A 9,781-nucleotide genomic window follows, 5' to 3' on the forward strand; every position below is an offset into this window, starting at 1 on the left:
TTTTATATCAGTATGCAGTGTTTATACGAATTTTTATCGTTAGAATCCATTTTTTTTGGTAATGGCATTATTATTAATTTTATCAAACATTACACAATTTATTTTATGAGTATTGACATTAACTAAGACTTGTGTTGGTACACAATAGAAATGAATGTTGTAATTATGTTGCCTTGGAAACGGATTTTTGTATACATATTATTACTACCACGGAAATGATGACAATTTAACATCTATGCAAAAAATGGGATGTTTCTGTTGCAAAACCACTGGGGCTGTCAAAGAGCCAAAAAAACTAGTATACTCATGGTAATTATATTTATGTTTTGTTAAGCAATAACTGTTGTTAAATAATATATGTGCTTTGATTCGAGACTTGTATGATTGACGTGGTATTCTTGAAATGTATTTCTCAGTAGTAGGTATTTACTCTATGTCAGTTACCTGGAAACTGGCAAAAAAGAATTTAAAAAAATTTTTTTAAGGTGTTAATGATCCTACTTTTTAATCTGTAATGGTCATGGATATAGATTTAGTACATTTAACGAGCAACAAAGTGCACGGGATAAGCTATTGGATTATATAATAAATTAATAAGTATATTCACATATCTACTCACATTCGATAATCACATAAAGATGGCTATGTACCTTACATTTAAATATGTGTTTAAAAATAGGAACTAATCATAGGTACTACATAGCTTACATCATAATTTCTCAGCATTTATAGTTTTACAACCTCCAAAATAAATATAAAATATGGTCTATCATTAATCAAACAAAATATATAATTAATAATTATGAATATTAATTTATAAATACTATGTATAGTGATTTAAACTTGTCACAGGTAAATGTTATATTTAAATCAGTATTTTATTATTTTTGACCTACGTGACCCATTGTCAAGGTGATCGCAACCCCTAGTTGAGAAATGCTGACTTAAATTTTGAGGAATCTAAAAGTACTGAACACAGTTCTGTGATTTATTATTTTTCATCTGGGAAGACTATTCAAATATTAAAGAAGTTACAACTGGTTAGTACAATTTACGATTCATTGATTCATTGGATTTGCAGGGTTGAACGAAAACATTTGGACCCTGCAGATTATGTAATGGAAAATTTAAATGGCTGCACGGCATATAAGTCTCCAGGATCGATTGGCGGCCAACAATTTGTTGTACGCAATTGTCAGGACTCCAACATTTACTTACTGGACCATACTGGTTCGGTAACTGTAGATGATTGTCAGAGATGTACAATTGTGCTAGGACCAACCAAACAAAGGTAAAAAAAACTTGTAGATAGGTATCAATGGATAATTTGTTTAAATCAGAAATGTTGATACTTCATAGTGCCAAGTAATACCAGACTATCTAATTATTAAAATTATCATGTGTAAAAAATATAAAGATAATTTAAGTATAAAAACATCAAGAATCTATGATTATTTATTTCCACCAAACAAACAAAATGACATAAACTTATCTTGGAAAAAATTCTAATTTTTTTAAAGATGTATTTGATTATTATTATAATTTAGTGTTTTTGTGAGGGATACAATCAATTCAACAGTGGTAGTTGCCTGTGGTCAGTTTAGAGTACGTGACTGTGCATCCTTAAAGATTTCGCTGTTTTGTTCTACACAACCAGTGATTGAGTCTAGTCGAGAATTGCAATTCAGTTGTTACCAGTTTTATTACAACCAATTACCTGGTAGGTATTTTTTGGTATTTATGTAATATACTATACACATAAAATAGGTACCTGCATCATCATCAGTCATTCATGTCTGCTGTAAACCACTATAACTAACTACCTTATAAAGTGTTTTTGTCTTCAATTAGATCAATTTGTCAAAGCCAATCTTAATATATGGAATAACAATTGGAGAACTGTGTACGATTACACATGGAATGAAGGTGACAATTGGGTAGTTAATGAAGAATCTATAGTCGTCGAGCTACCAGAAGAATTACACAAGTTAGTTGTAACCAAAATCATAGATCTCAAATCAAGTGAAAATTAGTTTTTTTTTCATACCTACTCATAATTTTTTATTGCATGCCAGTGTAGTATACATATTGTAAAAGCATTTGTTTATACCTAAAACTTATGAGGCTGTATTGTTTCTTAGGTATGGAATTACAAATGAATCCAAAAATTCAATTGTACCTCTCACCAAATGTAATCAACAGTTTGGAGAAAATTGTTTTGTCGCGTTTGGATGTGAAACTGAAGCTTTACGATTTGTACAAGCTTTACAATCACACGTAAGATAATTTAAAATTACACAAATTTGTCCAGTGTTCAGACTAACAACTAAAAGGATACTTTAAAAATGATTTATTAACTTAACCTATTTTATCGAAACAATATTAATGTTATCAATGGCAGCACTTTTCCTATGAAGCAACAATCTTAAATAAGTAGCCATTCACCAATTTTGTTCACACTTAATACTTTTCAATTTTAAATGCTGGTCATATATGACACTAGTTTAGCCGTCTAGGTGTTGAAGACTGCAACACATTGGGTATTCCACCCCCAATTTTTCATGAAGCAGCCGCTTCATAAAATAGTTATTCACACCCCTACTGAAGGTTGTAATAATTTATAAAAAAATAATAATTATCTAATGACTAATTATAAAAACAATAAGTTCATTAGTAAGTTTTGTATCGCTCTTAGATTTCTTAGAATTTATTTTATCCTAGCTTTGCTGCCCTATCTACAGCCTATAAATCACTTAGGTATGGCTATAACAAATTCCTGAAAAATTTAATTTTAATTTTAAATTAAATAATCTAACTGTTGTTTTTCAGGAAACAGATTTGTTGTTAATAAAATGCTATTATTATGATAACAAGGATGCAAAAGAGTTCCAAGAACAAACCAAATTATTTGGAAATAAAAAAGTTGAAACTATAATAGGACTTCATATACAGGGTCCATATGCTACAAGCAAATGTTCAACGGTAAAGTCCACTATAAAATATAGACGTATTATTTTGGCCTTTAGGAGTGTTACATCGCCTCCAATAAGGCAACGTCTGATCATCCTAAATATTATACTTAATGAAATACAATATTTAAGGAACAGTTTTTGTTTTATTTATCAAATTTTTTTTTTTAATAGATTTTAACCAATGATTTTCCTCAGTTCACAACAATGATCAGTAAAACGGACACAGAAGCCAAAGAACTAATTAAAATATTTTTCCACATATTTGAGAGTGAATTTCAACCTTAATGTTAATTATTTTAAAATTAATTTGACTTAATTTTTATTCCTTCTTAATATAATAATATAAACATAATTTAAAAAAAATTATATAAGTTTTATTTTTAGAAACTCCAAATTCCCGAATAGTTGTTGTAAGCTCAATTGAACCCGTGCTTACAAAGTTCGCGGTTTGCTGTTTGTCGAGGTTTAGCCAACTAGTAATTCCGAACTGAGGCGTTAGTACACAATCGGTTAGGTTTACCTTAAATAAATTATACTCAACTCTTGGTATATAACTACTGGTTTTTTATTGAACACATTATAATATTAAAATCAGAATAATGACACACTCGTAGCTCTAAATATTACAGACTGACGATCGTGTGAACTCGCACGTCCGCTCACATATACTATGCTGAGTGAGCATAACCGTGCGGCACGTGCAGGGGTTCACAACATAGTTTTATGTCTTATGTAACTACCTAAAGTTTTATTTTTTTCAACTATATAATTTACTCAAAATTTGTATTTTGTTCAATGATTAAATTAAATTTTTACTTTAGCTTATGTTAAAATCATTAATATTTTAATTTGTTATTGTATCAAAAAAGCTTTTTTGTATTTATAAAATAATTCAAGACAAATAATGTTAAAAACTTTCTGAAGATTGAAATATTTCACATCATAGTCATAAAAAAATTAATTTTTAAGACTTGCAAAAATTATAGAGATATATCCTTAACTCATGTTACTTAAATTTTTTTAGCATAGTGTATACTTGATACAATAATTCATAGTGTTGTATGAGATACCAGGAAATTTTTAGATCTAATGTAGAACAACATACCAGCTTTTCTATATACTGCAAAATTGTCTAGAAGTCATGGGAATATAATTGAGAAGTGTCCATCATATTAATTATTGATTTTGATAAAGAAGCAGTGAAATTTGAACATTGATATGTGTTAACTTCTTCAAATAAACAACGCTTATTTAAGTTATAAATCGTAACTGACTCATATATTTGAAAGGAACAACATAATATATTTACGAAAAACATGCATAATAAGAAAGTAATAATAACATATAACGATTATAACGCATTAACGCTTCTCTCGCTCGCTACGAGTTCTTTCGCTACTCACGAATAACGACTGCCGCTCGGCCATGCCTCACTCTACGATGGCTGATGGCAGAGAAGGGTCTCGCGACTGCAAGACCGACCCGCCATCTAGAGGAGTTTATATATGTATAGAATCCAAGGTCAGTCTAAATATTAATGTGATAATTGAACGAAGAAAATTCCAACGAGAGTTTAGAAGTAGAGCACCATAAATTTAAAAGTGTCACATTTTAAAGATCTTAAATCCATTTAAAACAAGATAATAATCTAAAGATAGAAGTAAGCATTAAAATTAAAATAAGAAATAGATTTTTATGGTCTAGGAAGTAAATTTGGTTTGAAAACCTCATCAAAAAATCACAATTTCAACTATACACGACCTTAATATGAGCAGTAAAGTTATATAGGCCTGAGACATGGACTCTATAAAAGGCTGGAGAATCAAGACTTGCAATATTTGACCCAAAAATTCTAAGAAAAATGTATAGACTAAGCGTTGATTTTGGGCATGGAAGATGTGTCACAGTGGAAAACTGTAAAAAAAGCATGTTAGTGCATTGTATGAATTCCATTTAAAGGATTACAAAATTATATCACATTATCCTCCAATTTGTTGGATATTAGCAAAAGATGGTTAGCAATCGAAAATACAAAAATTATAAGTGACGAGTGTCAATTAAACCCGAATGGCGGGAGCATATGTGGGCTGGCGAGCGTCAACTAAACCAGTACAATTTTTTAACTATGTTCTCGAGTAATCTTGACTAAAATCACACCACAAAAATTATAGAGAACAGTATTTTTGAGAGTGCCTATTACAATATAAAATTTTTTTCTAAATATTTTCTCAAAATAAGTTAACATCCAATCAAATTTATAAACTTTATTTTTATTGTTAGTCAAATGTAGATTTAAATAATTTTAAAACATAAAACTGATATAAGAAACCTCAAAAATATTATCCTCTAAAATTTTTTTAATAGAGAATTTTTCCAATCATAATATTCATAATAAACAATTTTACATGAATGTGTGTTATCTAAGATGTACAAAAATCTAAGAGAAAACAAATATTGTACCACATCTTAAGGAAGATTTGTTTGAAAGACTGTTAGGTAGACTGTGCTTACGTTTAGAATACCTTGTCAAAAAAGATGTAAAAGCAGTGGAACCAATAAGTGGATACAGTGGCGCATTTAATGCACACGTGCCACTGGGCAAAAAAATTTTTCCACTCTCCCCCATTACAAAAAAAAAATATATATATATATTTATAAAAGTTAGAATCTTTTGACGCTTGGGGCATTTTCCCCTTTCGAATCTCCTTTAATGCGCCATAGAGTGACAGATGTTGCAGAGAACAGAAAAATCAGCCTGGAAGACTGGTGTTAAAAAGTCTAAAAGTCACAATAATATTAAAATAGTAAATCAATGCATAATGAGTAATAACATTATTTCTTTTTTGCCATAAATAAATTTTTTCAGAGGATTGAATTCTTCTGATTAAATTTAACTAGATATGTAGTATTACTATTATGGCATAAAAGTAAAATAGGTAAACCATAAAAAAAGCTAATATTGAATAATTCAGTATAATTAATCTTAAAAATAATATTTAATTTGTTTATAAGCACATAAATAAATTAATAAACTTGTTATAGATTGACTTAAGAGGATGCCCACCCGCATGTGTTGTCTTCATCTTACAAATATGTAGAACATAGCAGATTTTAAATTCATAAGAATTAAATTTCTGTTATTTTTGAAATTAGAGTGAATTGACATAATATAATATAATATATAAGTAATAATAATATTATATTATATAATATATTATACAAGGCATTTAAAAGGCTGTTCTTTATATTATTTTAAATTTTAAAATTTACAAAAAGGGCTGCATAATTATTTATTTATAATTTATTTTATGATATTAATCAATTCACTTTAATTTTATATGTAATAGGTTATCGTGAAAGTAAAATTTACTATGCTTAAGTTCGTAAAAGAAAAGCAACATACGGGTGTTAATAACATATTTTTATGACAGTATTTAAATATTTTTTGTTTATAAAGATAGTTGTTCAGCAATTAATGTAAAAATTATTTCAAACATAAAATAAATAATAACAATTATATTGTAAATTCAAAAAGGCAATAACAAAACTAAAACAAGTTAACCTGTGAAATAGGAATGGATATTTAAAGGAATGAACGGTAAAACGCAAAGACCAATAGAAAACAAAATGCTGCCATGACACCAAAAAGTATGATTTTATGTTGTCTGGAACGTACAATTATGGCATTTATCATTCGAGTGCTTCTACCCAGATCTGCATTTGCATCTCTGAGCTGCAAAAATACAAAACAAATATGAAAAATATAAGTTTAGGTTACTTTAAACCAAATTTAAAGTGATAAACAAGTTACCCTATTAAAAGAGTTATGCATAGTTTCTCGTTGGCGATTTAAATCTGTTAGTATTTGTGAACCAATTTCTTCAGTCTCGATAGCAATACGATAAGTATTATCCAATTGTATTCCTGATTGGTTAAGACGTTCAGATGTATACAGTAACCTCTGTTTTTGTTCTGAAGTCACATCTTCACTTTCAGCAAAATGATTATCATCTTCTGTAATATTTAATATAAACAAACAATTAGTATAAAGCCACAACAAATATTGCATAGTGCCTACCTATTTACTATGTTTTATACCTAAATCAATGTTGACCGTACATTTTGCTCGGGCAAATTCCTTGGCTAATCTGTGCAGTTCAGCCCTGTAACTAGCTACTCGATTGTGCAATTTGGCCCGTACAGACACATCGGATTCTTTGACAGACAGGTCCATTTGTTCCAACTAGAAAAATATTGAATATCTGAGTAAAAATATTTTAATAAAAGTTTATATCATTATTATTGTTTGTTTTCATTTATACTAACCAAATCGTGTACCTCATCGAGGCTCCGTTCGATTTCTTTGACGTAATCATTTCTATCATCTGTGTATATAAAAAAAAAAGAATTGTTAAGACTCCACCTCTGAAGGTTAACATGTTGATTATTACTCACTGCCCGCTATATGGCCAAGTCGGCTGATTTTCGATGTGATTTCAGCACTGGTCACACCAAACTGCTGTTCGTAGTCGGCTAATAATTTGCTGTAACGGAATAAAACATTTCAGATGTTGCATTAAATAAAAAAAAATTAAATAAAAACAAAACGAATCCGGTTTGCATATTGGTAGTGAGGGCGTAATTACTTTTCCATCTGCGAGACATCGACAGATTTGGTCTAAATCAATAACATCGCTGTCCAGGAGATCGAGGACACGGAACAAGCGAATGAAAATATGAATTAATGCTCCGGACCGCCACCGCAGCAGGTGGTCTGAAGTTTCGTGAAATAAAATTTAAAATCAATCAACAAGTCAATAATGCCCGCTACTTCTGGTAATTGCAATGGTATACATCAGAGTTTAGACTTTAGACACAGCCGGCAATTTCATTGTGATGTTATGCACTTGCAGTTTGTATTTCTGCTGTTGTAGTGTTAAGTTGTTGTTATTGAAGTTCCAAGTTGTTATTCAACAGTATCAATAGTCAGTCAGTCTGTGTACTGTCGAACTTTTCCTTATCACATTGTAATCAATATAATAGTGACGTCATCAAACGTACCACGTCGAATCCATTTGAGCTATATATAATTCAGTGGTCGTAATGTCCCATCACTACGGTACAAAATAGAAGCAAGTAGTAAGTGACACAAATTGGACAAAACAAATTATCTTAAAATATTTAGTTAGTGAGAGCCGTGAAGAAAGAATACTGGAAAAGTCCAATTTAATTTTTTTTCGGAAATTAAGTCTCACCACAAAATTATTAAGTGGAACGTGGTCTGGATTGATTTTTTTTTCATAAAAAATGTCCTGATTTATTAATAATTATAAAAAATAAAAAGTAAAACTGTAATTTAAAATTAGGTAATAATATTGAAAAATAATTTGGGTATCTAGTAATCTAGTTTAACATTCTTTCGAATTTCCGATTTTGGTTTGTTTTTTTTTAAAGCTATGCATTTAAACTTTTAATACAATTGTGATGCCATAAAGGTAAAGAAATTAATAATTTTTACAAAAATTTAGAGTGTACAAATATCGTTTTCTCAGAAAACTATTCATTTAACGTTTTAATAATTGTAGCCAAAAGTATTTTCCAGAAATCATTACTTATTGTCTTTTTAAGTAGTGCAGCAAAAAATATGCTAATATCGTATTAAAAAAAAAAATCAAATTATTGGTTTTTTCAGAAGCCATTGTACGCATGAACCATAGCTATGTTTTTTCGCTGGTTTTTTACGATATTTTCATTTTTAAATGAATTATGAAAATATAAAATATAAATACTTAAAAATGCTTATAAATCACTTGAAAATAAATATATTGTAAAAAATCAACGAGCACAGTATACCACAGAGGCACAGACGCAGTCGAATGTTGTCGCTCCTAATTTCCCATCAACTTTGGGACACAAACCGCGTGACTAGGTCGACTCTCCCACTTCACCTCCCGATCATTGGATGTGGGACCGACTATAGACTGTAGCCTGACCAACTGACTATACGATGTAAGTACAAACTGGTGGAAAATGATACAACTTGCCTTGCTGACGTTATACCTATACGGCTATACGGACAACCAGGTCTATGAGCTATGACAACAACCACCCACCATTACGAGTGACAGAGTGAAATTCGTATAAGTATTTCGTTCTAAAAAATCAATTGTGTATTCAATTTTTCATTTTTTGTTAACTATGTTTAATTCTCTGCAGATCTTATAAACACCAATTTTTACCGGGTAACGACAGCCAAAAACTGAAGTCATCCTAGTGTACATCAAGTATGGTAGGTACCCTAATAGTTAATAATTATAATTATTTAATATATGGGGTTGGTAAGGATCATAGTATTCTAAGTACCTAAACTAAGTTATATGGAGGAGGAGGTACTGGATACTTTCGATTTTGAATATAACGCGTACACCTATAAGCTAATAACAAAAATTGTATAGTACATTAGGATTTTAGTGAGTGTGTATCATATATAACACCATTATATATACCGTTGTATGTAGATTATATTATAATAAATAATAATTATTAATCATTATTATTCTTATTTTATTCTATTCTGTTGCCCGTCCGTCGAGACTTAGTTCTTAATAGTACCACAGAATATATTCTGTGGTTTCATGAGGCTTCGTGGTATAAAATAATAGTAGAGAAAAACTAAATATACCAATCAACTTATATGAATTAATCGGACCCGACTGTCAACCCAAAAAAATCATGTCATTCCTCAGGACAACCAAAATAGATAAATACATTTAAGTAGAATAAATATAGTCAACAGCCCTTATTATTGT

The 9,781-nt window shown here is 29.7% G+C and overlaps 2 protein-coding genes across 2 annotated transcripts; one reads left to right on the forward strand and one right to left on the reverse strand.

Moving 5' to 3' along the window:
* Positions 1-106: 106 nt before the first annotated feature.
* Positions 107-3,834, forward strand: LOC107161406 (protein XRP2-like). The gene is made up of 7 exons (XM_015507801.2): positions 107-309; positions 1,082-1,291; positions 1,548-1,720; positions 1,852-1,987; positions 2,142-2,277; positions 2,830-2,982; positions 3,144-3,834. The coding sequence occupies exons 1-7, from the start codon at positions 236-238 to the stop codon at positions 3,255-3,257; spliced, it is 996 nt and encodes a 331-aa protein (XP_015363287.2). The 5' UTR covers positions 107-235; the 3' UTR covers positions 3,258-3,834.
* Positions 3,835-5,929: 2,095 nt separating this feature from the next.
* Positions 5,930-7,972, reverse strand: Vti1a (Vesicle transport through interaction with t-SNAREs 1a). The gene is made up of 6 exons (XM_015507797.2): positions 7,619-7,972; positions 7,428-7,516; positions 7,299-7,357; positions 7,071-7,215; positions 6,784-6,986; positions 5,930-6,705 (listed from the first exon to the last, which is right to left on the reverse strand). Exons 1-6 carry the CDS (start codon positions 7,624-7,626, stop codon positions 6,556-6,558), a joined length of 654 nt encoding a protein of 217 aa, XP_015363283.1. The 5' UTR covers positions 7,627-7,972; the 3' UTR covers positions 5,930-6,555.
* Positions 7,973-9,781: the final 1,809 nt, after the last annotated feature.

This window comes from Diuraphis noxia, unplaced genomic scaffold (genome assembly GCF_037042655.1).
Source record: "Diuraphis noxia isolate RWA-SAM2 unplaced genomic scaffold, SU_Dnox_SAM2 contig0002, whole genome shotgun sequence".
NCBI lineage: Eukaryota > Metazoa > Arthropoda > Insecta > Hemiptera > Aphididae > Diuraphis > Diuraphis noxia.

Bases quoted from the DNA above. Each gene is read 5' to 3' on its own strand.
- LOC107161406 (XM_015507801.2), top strand. From the start codon at position 236: ATGCAAAAAATGGGATGTTTCTGTTGCAAAACCACTGGGGCTGTCAAA. The intron at 1,721-1,851 runs GTAGGTATTTTT...GTCTTCAATTAG, and splicing joins TTATTACAACCAATTACCTG to ATCAATTTGTCAAAGCCAAT. The intron at 2,983-3,143 runs GTAAAGTCCACT...TTTTTTTAATAG, and splicing joins CTACAAGCAAATGTTCAACG to ATTTTAACCAATGATTTTCC.
- Vti1a (XM_015507797.2), bottom strand. The intron at 7,358-7,427 runs GTGAGTAATAAT...TTATATACACAG, and splicing joins ACTTGGCCATATAGCGGGCA to ATGATAGAAATGATTACGTC. The intron at 6,706-6,783 runs GTAACTTGTTTA...GTATTTTTGCAG, and splicing joins TGCATAACTCTTTTAATAGG to CTCAGAGATGCAAATGCAGA.